The sequence below is a fragment of the Myxocyprinus asiaticus genome, chromosome 35 (assembly GCF_019703515.2).
Source record: "Myxocyprinus asiaticus isolate MX2 ecotype Aquarium Trade chromosome 35, UBuf_Myxa_2, whole genome shotgun sequence".
Taxonomy (NCBI): Eukaryota; Metazoa; Chordata; class Actinopteri; order Cypriniformes; family Catostomidae; genus Myxocyprinus; species Myxocyprinus asiaticus.
Genome location: NC_059378.1, coordinates 31553239 through 31572584, shown reverse-complemented (window position 1 = coordinate 31572584; position 19346 = coordinate 31553239). Strand labels below are relative to the sequence as shown.

The window sequence follows — 19346 nt, the reverse complement described above, 5'->3', positions numbered from 1 at the left end:
ATCTGAGCTGTTGTTGCCAGGAGGAAAACTCCCCAATCTGTGATGACATGGACTTCAAGTCTTTTCTGGAAGAGGAGAGTTGCTCGTCATGCTGACCAAGAAGGGCTCCTTGCTGGGCAAGTGCAGTCCGGAATCCAGTGTCCTCTGCTGGGTCCATCTTGGCCAGATTGTTCTATCAGGACTGCGATTGAAGACCCAATAGCAGAAGAGTGACAAATTAACAGGTCTGTTTATTGAACAGTGGGAGGGTAAATCTAACTGGAGCAGGACTTTTATAGATGTGTAGGTGGCAGAAGTCTGGGAGCCAATGGCCTGGTGTGGAAATGGTGGAATGAAGGATGATGGAGAAATAACTGGAATCAGAAATTCACCCACAAAGCCACAGACCAGGAGGAATGGAGGGACACTGGTACGGGACTGGAGCAATAGAAGAGGTAAGCAGGTAAAAGAACCAATCCCTCCAGACAAACACTGGAGATGATGACAGGGACAAAGGCAAACACACCAACGGATAGCTCCGGGACCAGGGTGGGCAGGCGTCTGGGACAGAGACTGGCAGGACAGGACCAGCAAACAGACTGGCAGAAAACAAGGATCAACTGGCAACTTTTTTAGTATGCTCTGGAGCAAACAGCTATGACTGCACACAAGGAACAATATGGCACAGGACTGAAGACATGAGGAGGTTATATTGGGAGAGTAATTAACTGAATGCAGAACAGGTGCTGCTGATGAATTGTGTAGATGTGACAAATCAGCCCTTGCGTAGAAACCACGGTTCATAGCCAGAACATGGCACTAGTAAACAAACAGATTAGACATGAGGGAACACACAGACAAAGAAAGAGGCAAAACCAGAGTGATCAGCCCGGATGTTTGGTGTTGCTGGAATACTTTCATGGTGGTGAGTTTCATCAAAACTCAAAATCAAAACTCAAAATGACAATATTTATTTATTATTATTATTATTATTGTTAACATTAATAATTTATTTTGCCTATTTTTCCATGGACATTTGTGGATGAAAACATTCAATCATTTGTTGCGTGAACTTCATCCAAAGCAAGAGCAAACAGTTTGCTACATTTCAGCCCAGAACGAAAGGTTTTTTTCTGACGGGGCACTCATTAGCGGCGCACTCTAGGTGTTTGCTGTGGTCTTGTCTAGAAGGTCCTCATGTCTAGAATATTATTATATTTAACTAGAAATTGAGGACTAAAAATAAATCTTTACATGTATTTATTATTATTATTATTTTTTAGATGGGAAAATATGTATCTTATTTTCTTTAACATAATCTGTTAATGCATAAATTTAATATTTAATGTATTATTGAAATTCATTATTGAAAAGCATGGCTGATGCTCATAGGGTCATTCAACTTGACATGTTAAATATAAAATGCCTTGTGTCTTAATAGGACTTTTCCTGGGAAATATTAAAGAACAGATTCCGATTCCTGGTGTTTGTCAATCATTAATAATTCAAGTTCAATCAAAAACAATGGACGTATAACTGCTGCACTTGCAAGAATAAGGCCTGGAACTTCACAGCTTTAATAAGGATGCAAGGAAACAATGACTAGTACATTCTACAGTAAGTTTATCCTCATTTTCTACTGAAGAAAGTAAGTCATTTATGTTTGGAATGATTTGTGGCTGAGTAAACAATAGCAGAACTTTCATTTTTGGGTGAACTATTCCTTAACTGTTAACTTTTACAGTTGGAGGTTAGCAACTGCTTGATTCAAATGTAGATATTACAATTAAATGGTTTCTGGCTTTTACCAAGATTAGAAACATTAATTATGTTTTATTTCATGTTAATTTTATTAATGTTTTTTTTCAAAAATACTAACTTGTGAAGCATTTCTAAACACATCTGGATGGAAGATGGACACTTTCAGTATTGTTTTAAAGGTGATGTCATGACTTCAGAGGGGCACATCATTACTAACTCATTATAAACTACTTGAACACTTATCATGAACCAATGACTTGTTAATGCAGTCATGTCATGACTGTACTTGGTGTGGCACATCATTACTAACTCATTGTGAACTACTCAAACTATCATCAACTGGTGAATTGTCATGTCAATATTATGCATTAACTTTACATAGGCACAAATTTATACACTTAATATAAACTTCACATGTACTACAATTAGTATTCATCCCAATTAAAACGTTTAGCATCATTTGGTGGCTTGTCATGAAGTGATGGGAGCAGAGATGCAATCATGGCTTGCATCTGGATGAAGAGTGAACTGAGTGGTAGGGTGAGTATGAAGGGAAAGGGACAGAGAATCACGCAGAATGGGTTGAGATCAAATAATTGCTGGTAATTACTCGTGCGTTTTTCTACATTTGATAAGGACGATACATGTAAATAATAGTGGAATAATCCTGCGTCATCCAATGATGTTTGTGGCGAAACTGCAGATAGCAAAAGTTATAATGTTTTTTAAATTATTGCAATATTAAATTATGTACTTTTAAAATCAAAGGTTGAAGTACTTATCATTCTTTCTTATAAAGCCTGTTTGATTTAGTTTTCTCCCAAACATGCACTAACATATAATTAAGGTGGCCGTTATTCATGCATCAATCCATAGGACTCCAATCGTAGTTAAGATAAGCTCTTCTTTCTGTTCTCTTGATTATTCCATGCCTTAACTCATTACTAATTCAAGCTTTTAAGTATTAATTAAGGTATTTCATGATTATTCATGTTACCTTATTATAAAGTGTTACCGGTGTACTCAGTATTTTTTTATTTTTTTGCTGATGTTACACTGGCATACATACATGTGTACATACATACCAGTTTTTATACAGACTATTATTAATATGGACTATTCTCAGTCAGACATGATTAATTTATTCTGCGGGTTAAAGTGTCCAATAACATGGGTTTGAATGGATTTCAGTCTCTTCGTATGGATTTGACAGACAATAAACTACCTAAAGTACTACTGTGGCCCATGCCAGTCGAACACAAATTGATGGTCAAACATCTGCCTGCATCTCTTTTGTCTCTTAAAATGGAATTCACAGACAATAAACTATCGCCAATTAAAGCCTGCCAACCAGCTCAACAGCAAAAGACACTTCACCGACCACTGACTATATACCCCTACAGTCCATTTTTTGAAGAATTTAACATAAAGCCACAAAACTGCCTTCCCCAGCTGAGTCTGGTAACTCTTAAGGGGCCTCATTCATGAAACACTAGCAGAACGTTTTTGTGTAAATAGTTCGTAAAGCCGCACAAACCTAAATTTTTCATATTCATGAAAGTTTTCACATTTCAGAATGTTTGTTGGTACGAACAAACGTACACCTGCTTCTGACCACATGTAAATCATGTGCAAAAGGCATCCGAATGTTTTGTGCTCTTTTAGGTAAACTGCCATGACTACATTTTGATTGAAGTGAAATAAAATGAAACAATTAACTAATGAAAAAATGTACTAATAATTGATTGAGTGAAAGTAATCATAATAAATGGCATACATTAGTAAAAAAAAAAAAAAAAAAAAGCGGGTGTTATTTTGTTTTCTTTTTTTAAACATGTTCAATTAAATTCATGTGTCTTTGATGCTTGTATTTATTTCTTCAAATTATAGTTAATTATCTTGATATTAAATGGTAAATTTTTTACACTCAAGCTTCTTGTCAAACTGTTTATTCTTGACCTCCTGGTCAATTTAAGAAAGAACCTCAGAAGACAACAAGAACATGCAATGACAACAGTCCCTTTCACACACACAGTCTTTTCCAGAAAATCAACTGCAATCTTTGTTTAAAGATCATGTGTGGATACGACCCGTTGAAAAATACTGGTAAATCGGCTCTGGCAATTTTCCACAAAAGAAATCAAATTTAATTATCTGGTGAAAATCTTGACCGGTTGTTGCTCTCCTGTGCAGGTTCATGAAAGTGCATGAGAGCAGTAGTACACAGCCCTCGTGAGATGAGGCGATCATCACCGGAACACCATAGCGATATTCACAACAGAGAACAAAGCTGCACACAAACCAGTAAACCGAAGTTACAAAACATGTCTGAAGAGTTTGAAGTGGAAGAGGAGATGCATTTCTGTTCCCAGGTTTATTTATATGAACCGGAGTACTCGGAAATCGAACTTCACTGGTATGTGTGCAGCTGTGTTGTGTTCTCTATTGTGAATATCGCTGCGGTGTTACGGTTGTAGCAACAACAAAGCAAATTTTCACTTGAACACCCTATCTCGCTAACAGGGGCTGGGTGAACTGCTGCTCTCGTGCTCTCTCCTGGGTGTGTTCATGAAAGCAACGGCCAGTCAAGATTTTCACTTAATGAATTAGATTTTGGTTCGTTTTGCTCCAAACCTTATCATATGCTTTCAGAACAAGGCACGAGTCGCATGAAGCTTGAAGAGATGGTCACTATCCACAACAATGAGCAGGAGATTTTCCCAAATTTCTTCCTTTGTGTTCCAAAAAAGAAGGTAATAAGGGTACAGAACAACACAAGGGTGACTAAATAATGAATTAAATTTCATTTTTTGGTGAACTATCCTAGATTTTCTATAAAGCTATTCACTGGGGACATTAAGGCATGACCTTCTGTAAAGATGCTTTAAAATGATGTGTTTTGTGTAATGCGCTATACAAATACATTAACTTGACTTTGTTACCAAGATAAAATTAGTAGTATTCAGCTGATAATGTGATCTCATCATGTCTGTCCACATGAGGCAACCCACTCCGTGTAGAAGCTTTTATTCGGCTTTTGATATGACTAGAATCTCATGTGACTGTACATCATTTTAAACAGAGTTTTCAAATGTACAATTCATTTATTTGTGGAAAATTTTGTAATGAGGAAAAAATAAAATACTGAGAATCATTACTTTACTAAGAGACATTTCTGTCAGGTACACTGTATGTATTGTATAATGTGCATGTGTTACCCTTTGTGACCATCAAAGATGTCTTCTGAGACCTTGTGTATGTTCAACACCTCATCTCTGATGACCGTGATGTACAGACCATTACGAAGAGCCATCTTCCATAAATTCTGAGAGGCAGTGTTTGTATGTAGACTGCTATGGCACAACAGGAAGCCAACTGACAATCATAAGACAATAATTACATTACAAATATAGCGTATGTTGACATTTCTGTTCTCTAAACATTTATAACAAAATAACACACCCACATTAGCTCCTCACTTAAGGCAGGTAACAATGGAAACATCTTTTTGCATACATCAGCAAGACCTTAGCAACTATTTAAAGGCATTTTGACATGAGAGTGAGTAAATAATGAAAGAATTTTCATTTTTGCATGAACTATTCATTTAAATGAATTGAAATAAAATTATTGTCTCTTTGTGTGGCACATTTAAGCTCTTGTAATTGAACTTTGCAATCTAACAGATACTCCAGTGATGAAATTATAAATTGCATGAAGATTGTGTGCTGGTCAATCAGAGATACTCACAAAGAATCCAGCGTTCCATCACCTCCATAGACAGATACTCACAAGCCATCTATAAACAACATTCACAGCCAGTCCTTAACACAAACAGCCATTTACAGTACAGTATAACATCAAAATAAAGTAATTTTTTATGCAGCTGAGTCAGTTATTTTCATATAACTTTATCTTTCCCCCCTAGCTTAATCAGTATATCTATGTATCTATATAGGGAAGACTGGGGCTAGTTGTCACACAGGGGTGCATTTCCTAAAAGCATCGTTAGCCAACTATAATATACCTCACAAGTTCCATTGTTACCACTATAGTTAAAACATTTGGTGTTTTCTGAAACCATAGTTCCAACAAAAATTTGCAAACAGCATCGCAAAGTTGTGTGGTTCGAACTCTCCACCTGTGGTTAGATGCATAGTTTCTTGTTAGTTTATGGAGTCAACATCATTTGAGTTCACTAAGGCTTCTATATCTTTCATTCTAAATACTGTATATATCTTTAAGATTTAAAACCTCATTTACATCCACTTAAACTGCTTATTCCAGGGTTTTTGCAGAAACATCATGCACATCATGCATATATATCGTGTGTGTGTGTGTGTGTGTGTGTATATATATATATATATATATATATATATATATATATATATATATATATATATACTGTATAGATGTTTCATTCTGTAAGACTTAAAGGGGTCATGAAATGCTCTTTTTTATATAGTTTTATTATCTTCCCTATTGATCTTTTTTTTTGCATTTAAACAGTCATAATTTAGTAATAAATTATAATTTTCCACCCTGTTTTTAGCCCTCTGTCTGAAATGCTCGCATAAGCACCCCCTTAAAACTTCGATGTAAATGCCCACTATTATGATTGGACATCCAGCAGCCTCTCGAATAGAGCCATTTTTTAAACTCAATCAGAAGAGAATAAACCAGCTCAACAACATTATAGATCTAAATGTCAGGGTTTACACATAACACACATCGAACACATTGCATCTGGATATATCACATTGCATCTGGATATATTAAACTGTTCTTCCCTATCTGTCACTCACTTGACATTGTGTCAATGTAGTGACACTAGGGGTCACTCTTGGGAGCCCGAGACACCTCTGGTCTTTGATAAAAGGCCAATGAAAATTGGCGAGTGGTATTTGCATGCCACTCCCCCGGACATACGGGTATAAAAGGAGCTGGCGTGCAACCACTCATTCAGATTTTCTCTTCGGAGATGAACGGTCGATGTTTACTGAGCTGACTGTTCATTCACCTCTGCTGGATCTGACAGCGCATTTCAGCGGCTTCTCCCTCCTCTGCACTGGTACACTGCAGAGAACGCCCCTGGGCGCTTTGGCAGAAAAAAGAGAGTATATTTTTCTAAAAGCGTATATTTCTCTAAAAGAGCGGCACACACGAACGTCTTTTTAAAGACGCATCTTTTTAAAGATGCCTTTCCGTTTGTGTGTTATTCCTGGTTGCGGTCGTAACCTCTCAACTTCAGATAGCCACGATCGCTGTCTTTTGTGTGTGGTGCGACCCACGCAGCGACAGCGTTCGTGGATGGATCATGTACTCACTGCGAGAACATGACCATGGCAACGTTGCGGTCACGGCTTGCTTTCGTAAGGCTTGCAGCGGCTCCCCGCCTTGGTCCTTCTACCTACGGGTATGAGGCCAGCGCGGCTAGCACTGGGGGCGATTTGGGGACCCCAATGGGACCACCTCCGCTGGGTATTTCCCCACGGACCTCCCATTCCCCAGCATGCTCGTCTGCCCCGACTGTGCTTCCGGACGAGTCCGCCGGCTCGTCTCACGGCGAGTTCGACCTCTTGTTCGGAGCCCGCGAAGCTGATGAGCTCTTGAGCCCAGCATCGGAGAGCGGGCTTGTCCAGTCGGACGCAGAAGCCTCAGCTGAGCTCCCCCCCTCGGGGACGGTCACCCAGTCACAGGCTGATGCGGAAATGACGGACATGCTTTCCCGGGTTGCCGCGAGTGTCGTGCTAGAGTGGAACCCTCCGCTCTCTCCTGAACCCTCACGGCTCGATGATTGGTTCCTGGGCTTGCAGCGCCGCTCAAAGCAACCACGCCCTGCTCCAGTACCTTTCTTCCCGGAAGTGCATGAGGAGCTGACAAAATCATGGGAGGCACCTTTTACTGCCCGGTCCCAATCTTTCAGCTCCCCCGCCCTCACTACCCTCGATGGCGGGGCGGCCAGGGGCTATTCGGCGATTCTTCCGGTGGATAAGGCGCTCGCGGTGCACCTATACCCGCAGAGCACCGCCACCTGGGGCGGACGCCCAAAGCTCCCGTCCAAGGCCTGTAGGTTCACGTCGTCCCTGACAGCCAAAGCCTACAGTGCTGCTGGACAAGCCGCCTCTGCCCTGCACGCCATGGCTCTTCTGCAGGTCCACCATGCCAAGGCGCTAAAAGAACTGCACGAGGGTAGTTACGACCCAGATCTGATGCAGGAACTGTGCTCGGCGACCAACCTCGCTCTCCGGGCGACGAAGGTGACGGCGCGGTCTCTCGGGCGGGCGATGTCCACCTTAGTGGCCCAGGAGCGCCACCTTTGGCTCAACCTGGTCGAGATGGGTGAGGCCGACAAGGCACAGTTCCTTACTGCCCCTATCTCCCAGGTTGGCCTATTCGGCGACACCGTCGAGGACTTTGCCCAGCAGTTCTCGGCGGTGAAACAGCAGGCAGAGGCTATCTGGCATATCCTGCCCTGGCACGGCTCAAGATCCCACACAAGATCGTTGCCAAGGGTGTCCCTTTGGCCTGGCCCCGGCGTGGAGCCCACCGCAGGAAGCAGATGCCACCCGTCTCACGGCCGACCGCCAAGAACCCACGGAGACGGGTGGCATCTGCTTCCTGCGGTGGGCTCCACGCCGGGGCCGGGCCAAAGGGACGCCCTTGGCAATAAGCAGGCAGGGTGCGGGATCTTGAGTACCCCTGAGACGGGCGACCCAGCAACGACAAAACCCACCTTGGAGCTGGTAAACAGACCACTCCATTCCCCGGTGGAGGGCCGGGAGGAGAATCTTTTGGTGCCTTTTCATTTAATTTCGCAGCATGTCCAAGTGGCTGCGGTACCCAACAGTTCAGCAAAAGAGCGGTTTCCTCATTCCCTGGGTCATATAAACATTGTGCACGGCCGTCATCACGACCAAGGTCCACCTTTTTATCCTTGCAGGATTGGCGCTCCAGCTGCGGTCTGCCCGCCACTGTGTGCCCAGCTGTGGCACAGATCTACCCCCGATGTGACAGTCTCCACGGTTTGCGAGGACAGACCCCTTCCTCCCCCATCCCAGGCTGTTCCGGGGTGGTCACAAGGAGCCAGGTAAGTGCTTCGATGTCCCTAGACTCAGCACGGCCACGACATGGTGTGGCACCTCAAGCTCCGCCCCGCCGTGTGGCCCCACCTGCCTGCCGGTACCCCACCTGGCACATCAACTGCCTCGAGTTGCTGGCAATTCTGCTCACCCTGTGGAGGTTTCAGCCGTTGATCCAGGGTAAGCACGTGTTAGTTCGGACAGACAACACGGCAATGGTAGCATATGTCAACCGTCAAGATGGTCTGCGCTCCCGTTGTATGTCACAACTCACCCGCTGTCTCCTCCTCTGGAGTCAGCATCACCTCAAGTCACTGCGAGCCACTCACATCTTGGACGACCTCAATACTGGAGCAGACGCGCTGTCACAGCAGGTTACCCTCAGGGGAGAGTGGAGACTCCACCCTCAGGTGGTCCAGCTGATCTGGAGTCGATTCAGACAGGCACAGGTAGACCTGTTCGCCTCCCAAGAATCCTCCCACTGCCCGCTCTGGTACGCCCTGACCAAGGCACCTCTCGGTATAGACGCGCTGGCACACAGCTGGCCCCCTGGACTGCGCAAATATACGTTTCCCCCAGTAAGCCTACTTGCACAGACCCTGTGCAAGGTCAGGGAGGATGGGGAGCACCCTACTGGCCCACCCAGACGTGGTTCTCGGACCTCACGCTCCTTGCCACAGCCCCACCCCCCCGGCGAATTCCCCTGAGGATGGACCTAAGCGGTCTTCCACCCATGGTGGTAGACACGATCACTCAGGCTAGGGCCCCCTCTATGAGGCGTCTGTATGCCTTTAAGTGCCATCTGTTCGCTAAGTGGTGGTCTTCCCGTCCCAGAGATGCGCAGTCGGATCGGTGCTTTCCTTCCTGCAGGAGAGGTTGGAAGGGTGGCTGTCCCCTTCCACCTTGAAGGTGTACGTAGCCGCTATAGCAGCACACCACGACACAGTGGACAGTAAGTCCTTAGGGAAGCACGACCTGATCATCAGGTTCCTGAGAGGCGCTAGGAGGCTGAACCCCTCCAGACCACACCTCGTTCCCTCATGGGACCTCTCTGTAGTCCTTCAGGGTCTACGGAGAGTCCCCTTTGAGCCTTTGCAGTCAGCTGAGCTTAAGGAACTCTCCTTGAAGACTGCCCTCCTGACTGCGCTCACTTCCATCTCTGTCAGCGAAATGTGCCTGGAGTTAGGTCCGGGCTACTCTCACGCGATCCTGAGACCCCAGCCGGGCTATGTGCCCAAGTTTCCCGCGACCCCTTTTAGGGACCAGGTGGTGAACCTGTGAGCGCTTCCCCAGGAGGAGGCAGACCCAGCCTTGACGTTGCTGTGTCCGGTGCATGCTTTACGCATCTATTTGGATCGCACGCAGAGCTTTAGAATCTCTGAGCAGCTCTTCGTCTGCTTTGGCGGACAGCAGATAGGAAGTGCTGTCTCCAAGCAGAGGATCTCCCACTGGCTCATTGACACCATAACTATGGCATATCACGCCCAGGACGTGCCGCCCACGGTAGGGCTATGAGCCCATTCTACCAGGGGTGTAGAGGGCTCCTGGGCCCTGGCCCAGGTAAGTGATTTAACACACCTAGGTTTCTGTCAGAATACACTTATGTGGCCATGTAAACACATGCAACATTCTTATAGGTTTTTGAAGAGTACGCATGTTTGTATGTGCTCAAATGCCGGCGGGGGATCCCCGGAGTATGATGTAAGAAGGAAAAATGTACCGAGCTGCATGTATATGGGGTAAAGAGAATGCCGATTTCACAGTGTATAAAAACATGAATGCCATTTCCGTGTCTTAAGCAGCTTTCTTGAAATAAACGTCTTTCTGGTGTCCAGCTAAACGTGCTAGAATTTGACATACATTCAAATTTCGCAGATATTATTACTCTACTCACTGCGTAAAATAATTAACGACAGCTCTATATTGTTGAGCCAACATGGTTCGAACAACGGATATGCCACAGTAATGGATGGAGCATGTGCAAGGCTGGGGTAGGCTTGGTCTCCCCCTGGACACAGGCATGTTGTGTGTATTAAGGAATATAAGTATTGATGGAGAATTTCAATTGCAGCTTAGGGATGATGCTGCATGTAACTGCTGGTATAAGATAATTTTCCCCACCACAAGTCCAAACCTTACTAGCGAGAAGGTATAAGCGGACTCTAGATCAGTAGCTGCGGCTGAATTAATCTAACATTGCTTGAGTGGCTGCAGCCAATTGCTGCATGCATACGCAAGGAGAATGTCTTCATTTCTGAAATAATTATAAAAATTCTTAATAAATTTTAAATTAAGTAGTGTAATTCTTGGATTTAAACTTATTTATTTGATTATGGACGCATCGAAAACGAGTTTATACAAGTTTGTAACACTCCCTTTTAATTATACATCCATTCACATTTAAATTAATAAGAGTCCCAATAAAACTCGAAGCGAGACAGCACTGTATGACTTTGGTGAAAATTTCATCAGAAACATTCTTTGAACTTGTGAAGAAGACTCTCTTTACTAGATTTTACCTTATCTTTCAAAACTTTGATTCATCATTGCATAACATTGTTGGTGCGAACCGCATCATTCACCCTCCGTCTATGGACATAGTTACTACGGTTTTGGGAAACAGTCATGATTAGCTAGTGAATTTCTCCAATGTTGCATCATACTATGCTAGTTAAACAGTGAGTTATGGCATTGTACGGGAAACGCAACCCTGGATAGTTGTCACGAGGGGTTTATCTCAGTAACTATGAAATTTGAGTCTCCAATACATCCTCAGATCTTTTTTTTGGCATCTTGCCATCTATTCCTTGGCACTCTTCGAGAACCATTTGGTCTATCTTGATAACTTTTTATCGTGAGAGTCCATAGATGTCCTTAGATGAGTCACGACAAATTTCATGCAAATTGGACTTATGGCCTAAGAGGAGCTCGAAAATGTAGGTTTTCAAAGAAATTTTCAATTTCGGACTGGCAGTATGGCCGACCGTAGCAAAGGGGCAGTTCTGCAGACGGAAACGCCTTGTTGATGAGAGAGGTCAACAGTAAATGGCCAGACTGGTTCGAACTGACAAAGTCTCCAGTAACTGGCACTGCTTTGGCGGCACGATGGGGACCTACACAATATTAGGCAGGTGGTTTTAATGTTGTGGCTGATCAGTGTGCATATACATGTGAAAGTGTATGTTTTATTTTATATTACGTTTACAACTGTTTTAATCATATTTAAGCCTTTAAAAAATGTGGGGTGACAAATACATTTTAAAAAGTACAAATGTAATTTTCTTTAATGTCATGAACTTGTATGTGAAATAATACGAGCTGTCACTGTTTGAAATTTCATGTTATTTACACATTTTAACACAAATTATTAAGTAAAAATAAAGCAGAAGTACACGTAAGCTACAATATAATGCTTGTATCATGAAGTGCAGTGTGTCAGCTGTCTGAATGTGATCATCCAGGTCCAATTTACCTACGTTGTTCTCGGAAAAACTAACATTGAAAAGTGACAGATAAACTCCTCACTAGCATTTTCACATAGTAGAGGGGTGGTGTAGACTCACACCATTAACTCTTGGTGAAAAATACTTTCTGTGCTCCCACACGTGATCCATTTTGATCGACTCTTTTCAGTAACTTCAATGCAAACCAGAGAAATAGGCTCAATAGGCTCAACACCGAAACTATCCGCACACTGCCACGTTTGGGATGCTTCACCTCGCAACTCACGTTGCAGTGTGTTTACTGTAATCTTTTAACATGGGCACCGAAATGAAAACGTGCTGCTCATGTCTCGCTCATGCCTGCTCACGGAGTATACAGTATGTGAATCTGGCCTAATAGACCTTTTTCACGCAGTGTTACAGGCTAGTTCCGGTCTGCTCTGTTGAGTGTTTGTTGGGAATAGAAACTTCTGGTGTAAACTTTATCAATCGTAGTATCAATAGTCAGTGTCTGTTCACTGAAGTGTATTTTTTTTTTTTTTTCTGGGTAATAATGGTGGAAATGTTCCAAAGCTTTTGTGTAGCAAAGACACAAATTTACAGAAATACAGAAAATTACACCACAAAACACAATGAATGAACAGAATAATCAATATTAGCCTAATATTAACGTTGTTCTCCTGATATTTCTATTTTATTTCATCTCCATGTATGTATTCAGACCAACTTAAATCACTGTTTTAAATATCTTAAATGTCCAGTTATAGCTTCCAATTTGAGTGGAATGATTGGATAAGTGTTCACGGGTGATGAATACAACAAAATAAATTCCAGATATGTTTAAGTTTGGGGGCCCTCATCTGACATGAATGCAATATAAACAAGTTTAAAAAACAACAACAGAAAAGATGGAAACGTTTCCTTATGTTTGGTCATTAGTAATAAATCATAGTACTTCAAGTTGCTTCTCTCTTTATTGCATGTTAAATGCTCTTAAAATACAAACCAGCAATTGCATTAAATGTCAAAAACAAACGGGAAATAAACATGCTACAAAATGCATCATCAATTAAAACAAAATGTTAAAAGTAAAATTATCTTTAAAAACGTTATTTTCGGACTCAAGTTCGCTACCTTTATTCCTCAGAGAATAACTTGAACAATGTGCAGCTCCTCATTTTTCTTAATGGATTGTAACACTTTACCTGAGAAACGTCTTGCTAACCACATCAGATACTTTCACAGGTATGAACTTTCTTCCTTGAAACCACAAATGTGTGCTTTCATACAGTCGATTAACATAAAATCTTTGTTTCATCATTCCTGGGAAATCATTGGAATCCGAGGTAGGGTTGTTTAGATTAAGTATTTCTGAGGAATCGTTCAAGCAACAATCATTCCATCCTGTAGTTGCTGCTATTGATAAAGGCTATACTGGAAGTTTCTATACGCAACAAACGCTCAATGGTGTGGACTGGAAATAGCCTCCATGAACAAGGTCTGTAGCCCAGACTATGTGACCGTCTATGTGTCAACGTCATAGGACTTTGAGCGGAGAAAAAAGTCAGCTGTCGGTGCGGTCAGAATGCTTTGCGCAACAGGCCACCATGTTGCTACACCCCTGCATGTTACCAGTTAAGCCTGATTGGATTGGTCGAAACCAATCCTGTAACCCAATCCTGTGTTTGTTCAACTAGCTTCATGGTACAGGCCCCAGGACAGGATCCTGACTTGTTGGCCACAGCAATGGTTTAATATTTGTGTATGGTTCAAATGTTTTTGTTTTGCTGTTTACATTTTTTGAAAGCCAATAACAGGCTGCTTAATTGCAGGTTCCTTTAACACAACTTACCCCATATAGTGTAACAAAATGCCCCGTCACATAAGATCAGTTTTTGTTCACTGAAGTGTATCTTTTTTTTTTTTTCTGGGTAATAATGGTGGAAATGTTCCAAAGCTTTTGTGTAGCCAAGACACAAATTTACAGAAATACAGAAAATTTATTTTAAATACAGAAATACAGAAATTTACTTTCAAAAATAAACCTGCCCTGTGAAATATAATATAAAGAATATAATATAATAAGTATACTGAAATATTGTTATCATAGTGGTGTTTACAGTCAGATCTAGTGTGAACACAGATGCAGGAGCTGCAGTGGAGGCAGTACATACAGTTTCACAGCACGCAGGACTGAGCATGGCTGCAGGAGATGCCAAGAGTGACAGGAGTTGAGCACTGCGCCACTGTTCTGCTGTCAGGTTCCTCCGGGGATACACCAGGTGCAGTGAGAGCAGAGCTTCTGTCACAGACTGACCAACAGTAAAGAGACACAGACATTCAAATGAAGTGTAGCCCATTTGTGTTATAGGTCTTAAATTAATTATTAATGGCAATATTTTAGCTTTCATTTTTGTTCGCTTTCAGTGTTTAATAACATGTTATATTCCTCTTTAAAGACCCAGTGTTCCCACATATTTTCAGGGTCCCCACATATTTTGACCAGTCAATTTCCATAACTTTTCTAAGACCTTTCCAGTCATTTGTGATTACTGGATAAGGGTTTTAAAAAAATAACTTTGATTAAGAGCAATTTTTTAATGAATCATTTAGACTGATTTGTGAACCAGTTCATCCAATTAATTTAAAATAATCAACAAAAGAATAATTCTCTCTAACAAATCAGACATCACTTTTGTAGGTTTTACTGTACAAAAATTCTACACAACAATATCTAGTTAATTTAATTTTTTGGGCAGAGCATAAATAAATCTACATTTACTAAAGAAATTGGCATGACTTTTACAATTTGATTAATTTCCACACATGTAAAAAGCAAAATAATAATAATAATAATAATTAAAAGAGCTTTGTGGCTTCTAGTTTATGTACATTAGCTTTGAAGTCATCTGTTTGTTAGTGTAAAGGTCGACACAATTCACTTTTTTTCCAATTCACCAAAAGAAAATTGAGAACCACTGGTTTAACAGGTCTGCCGTTATGAAGATGAAACTTAATAACAAATTTCCTTATAAATCTTAATAAAGCTGTTTAAGTATGTGACATTTATGCTTTATTTAAACCACATATGTAATCACATTTAGAGAATTGATATATCCTTCATGATGGTGGACTTTGATCATGTCACAGACTGGAGGAGCCAAAGCACCCAAAATGTACAGGTGACGCACCTTGGTGTGAGGACCAAACTCCTCTGAGAGTTTCTTCCAGGGATGATCGTACTCTAAGAACATCTGTCCAAGTCGAGGGTATGCAGGATCACTGCACACACACACACACATACACACACACACACACACAAACACATGTTGGTGCGGCTATCCTTATGAGGACTCTCCATAGACATAATGATTTTTATACTATACAAGCTACAGATTCTTTCCCCTAAACCTAACCATCACAAAAAAACGTTCTGCATTTTTAAATTTTCAAAAAAACATCATTTAGTTTGTTTTTTAAGCGATTTGAATTATGGGGACACTAGAAATGTCCTCATAAACCACATTTATAGCATAATACCCTTGTAATTACCAGTTTGTAACCTAAAGAAATGTCCTCATAAACCACCCAAACCCGCCCACACACACATACACAATAAAATAAATTAAATAAATAAACATTTATGGTCTTATATTCTGCCTCCTTTAATCCTAGGATTCAGCTTTTTGCCTTTATGGTTTTATGGATCATTGAATCGGAACAGCAGAATATATATATATATATATATATATATATATATATATATATATACTACCAGTCAAAAGTTTTGAAACACTCATTCTTTATTATATTTTTTTTCACATTTCAGAATAATAGTAAAGTCATCAAAACTATGGAATAATATAAATGGAACTATGGGAATTATGTTGTGACTAAACAAAATCCAAAATAAATCAAATATATATATAAATATATTTTAGAATCTTCAAAGTAGTCACCCTTGCCTAGAATTTTCAGACATTTACTCTTGACATTTTCACAACCAACTTCTTGAGGTATCACCCTGGGATGCTTTTTAAACAGTATTGAAGGAGTTCCCATCTATGTTGGGCACTTATTGGCTGCTTTTCTTTATTATTTGGTCCAATTCATCAATTTCAAAAACGTTTTTTTTTTTTTAATTAAATTTTAGTTTTATAATGAAATAAATTAATATGGTGGCACAATTATATTTTTGTCTACAAAACTAATTTCAAACATTTAAGCATACACCTTCAGATCAAAAGATTTTTAAGATCGTGAGAAACATTTCAGTCAACTGTTTCAAAACTTTTGACCGGTAGTGTGTATATATATATATATATATATATATATATATATATATATATATATATATATATATATATATCCTTGTGTGACCCCATGTCCACATGCTTGGGCGTTGTATTTTGGCTTTGCTATACGCAACACATAATTTAAATGAATCAAAACTGACTGAATACTGTTCACATGACTCTAGACTATCATTTAAAGGGTTAACTTCTGCCGCACTGAGTCTACGTGACACAACAACATGCCATCGATTTCCTTGAAGTGCTCCTATGGACACAGCGCCAACAAAAGTGCCTCTGGAAAGAAATATCTTTATGTTTTGTCATTGAAACCTGTTTGGTTGTAAACAGTAGCATCTCTAGTTTCGTTTGATATGCCTCTTTCCACATGTCAGCACGCTGATAAACTTCATGTCTACATATGTGGACACTGGCACAGCATTTCCTCAAAAGTAGAAACAATATGTTAATTATTTTAAATAACTTTCAGCCGTAACACATCTGTGGATCATTTAGCTTCATTTTAATATACATTTTGTTATGTTTAAATTTGTTATCTTTGTGCAATATGATTCTATTCATTAACATTAATAAATGCATTCCTATATATTTACTGTGCATTTTCACATTGAAAATAAATGGGTTCTTCCAAAATCTGAAAAATTTTGCTTTCAGAGGCTTTATATGGAGTTAGGATGAAAATAAGGTGCATTTTGAACTGTTCTGAGACCAGCGCAGACAGCCAGCATGCTGGAGGTTAAGTCACTGACTAAATAGTGAGCAAGGGAGCATCCTATGGCTTTCTATGTAGCTAAGTGCATTCAATCCTTAAATACAACCAAAAGTTCAGTTTCAGGCTGCAGATGATGTTTGGACCACTCAACATGTTTGGCAGACATGGGACAATGGTAATCAGTACATAGATTTAGAACTGTATAATGCTACATTTTATTTTAACGTGGTTGGCAGTGATTGGATGATGCTGGACATTCCTATTACTCCCCAACCCTGTATATATATATATATATATATATATATATATATATATATATATATATATATATATATATATATATATACACACACACACACACACACACACAGGGTTGGGGAGTAAAGGAATACATGTAATGGGATTACATATTTAAAATACAAAATATAAGTAACTGTATTCCACTACAGTTACAATTTAAATAATTGGAAATTAGAATACAGTCACATTCAAAAAGTACTTTGATTACTGAAGAGATTACTTTGCATTTTATTGTCATTTGTGTCTGTAACATCTGAGCGGTCTCCTGCCCACCAGAGGGAGCCCTCACCTGAATTCTGAACCGTCACTTCCTGTTTCCTGCCACATCAGTTCCTGTAATGTCATTTCCTGTTTGCCTAGTATATAAGCCATGCATGCTCATTCCCATATTGCGAAGTATTGCCAGATCATCTGCCTTACCAAGTGTTTATATCATTGCCTTATTGCCTAGTGTTTTGACCTGTTTGTTTTGACTTCTCTTTTGGATCTCCCCTTTTGCCTGTTTGCCTGGTTGGACTGCTTTACCGTGTTTTTGACCTCACTGCCTGTTTTTCTGACACTGTGTTTGGATTTTGATGGACTGTTTGAATAAACATCCGCATATGGATTCTTCCTCGGCTTCCGCCTCCTCATCATTACAGTGTCATTTAATATTTAGTCCTTTCAGATGGAAAACATTTATACATATAAATGATGCGATCCAAAGAGTGTTTGAGCAGCGGTGAAACACTTTCTTATGATGTGTTACATTCATACGAGCAGACAGAGAAGTAAGTTTGAAGTAAGTCTGGAGCAGAAGAAATAGAAATAAACCTTGTGTAAATTGTCAGCTTTATACTAAGCTAAAATGCTATTTTTAGTTATTTTATGTGCACATGTTACCAGGCACGACCATATTTTTTTTATCAAGAATATTCATGTTAGATCATAATTTCTTTTTTTCTAGTAAGACCTTTGATTTTAGGGCACAAATCGTATTCTTGATCATAATTTGTGTATTGTTTTCCTGTAACAATATCTAAAAATCCTTAAAACAAGATCACATTGATTTATCTTGTTTTGCAACAACACTGCATAAGATTGTATTTTTAACATGTGTATTTTGTCTTACTGTACTGGCAGAGTTTTTTCAAAACAAGTGAAAAAATCTACCAGTGCTGAAGAAGTAATCCAAAGTATTTAGATTACGTTTCTGACCTTGAGTAATCTAACGATATACGTTACAAATTACATTTTACAGCATGTATTCGGTAATCTGTAGTGGAATACATTTCAAACGAAACCCTCCCAACCCTGTATATATATATATATATATATATATATATATATGTATGTGTGTGTATATGTATGTATATATATATATATATGTATGTATGTATGTATGTGTATATATATATATGTGTGTGTGTATATGTATATATGTGTGTGTGTATATGTGTATATATATATATATATATATATACAGGTGCATCTCAATAAATTAGAATGTCGTGGAAAAGTTCATTTATTTCAGTAATTCAACTCAAATTGTGAAACTCGTGTATTAAATAAATTCAATGCACACAGACTGAAGTAGTTTAAGTCTTTGGTTCTTTTAATTGTGATGATTTTGGCTCACATTTAACAAAAACCCACTAATTCACTATCTCAAAAAATTAGAATATGGTGACATGCCAATCAGCTAATCAACTCAAAACACCTGCAAAGGTTTCCTGAGCCTTCAAAATGGTCTCTCAGTTTGGCTCACTAGGCAACA

At 40.0% G+C, this 19346-nt stretch overlaps 1 protein-coding gene across 2 annotated transcripts in view; it reads right to left on the bottom strand.

The window, feature by feature from the left end:
• nckap1l (NCK associated protein 1 like) overlaps positions 1-19346 on the bottom strand; it is a 165353-nt gene that overhangs the window by 119994 nt on the left and 26013 nt on the right. For both annotated transcript variants that reach the window (XM_051672270.1, XM_051672271.1), the window contains 4 exons: positions 15457-15547; positions 14440-14577; positions 5491-5539; positions 4959-5115 (listed from right to left, as the gene is read on the bottom strand). In XM_051672270.1, coding sequence (XP_051528230.1) covers positions 4959-5115; positions 5491-5539; positions 14440-14577; positions 15457-15547 — 435 coding nt within the window. The remainder of the gene's footprint in view (positions 1-4958; positions 5116-5490; positions 5540-14439; positions 14578-15456; positions 15548-19346) is intronic.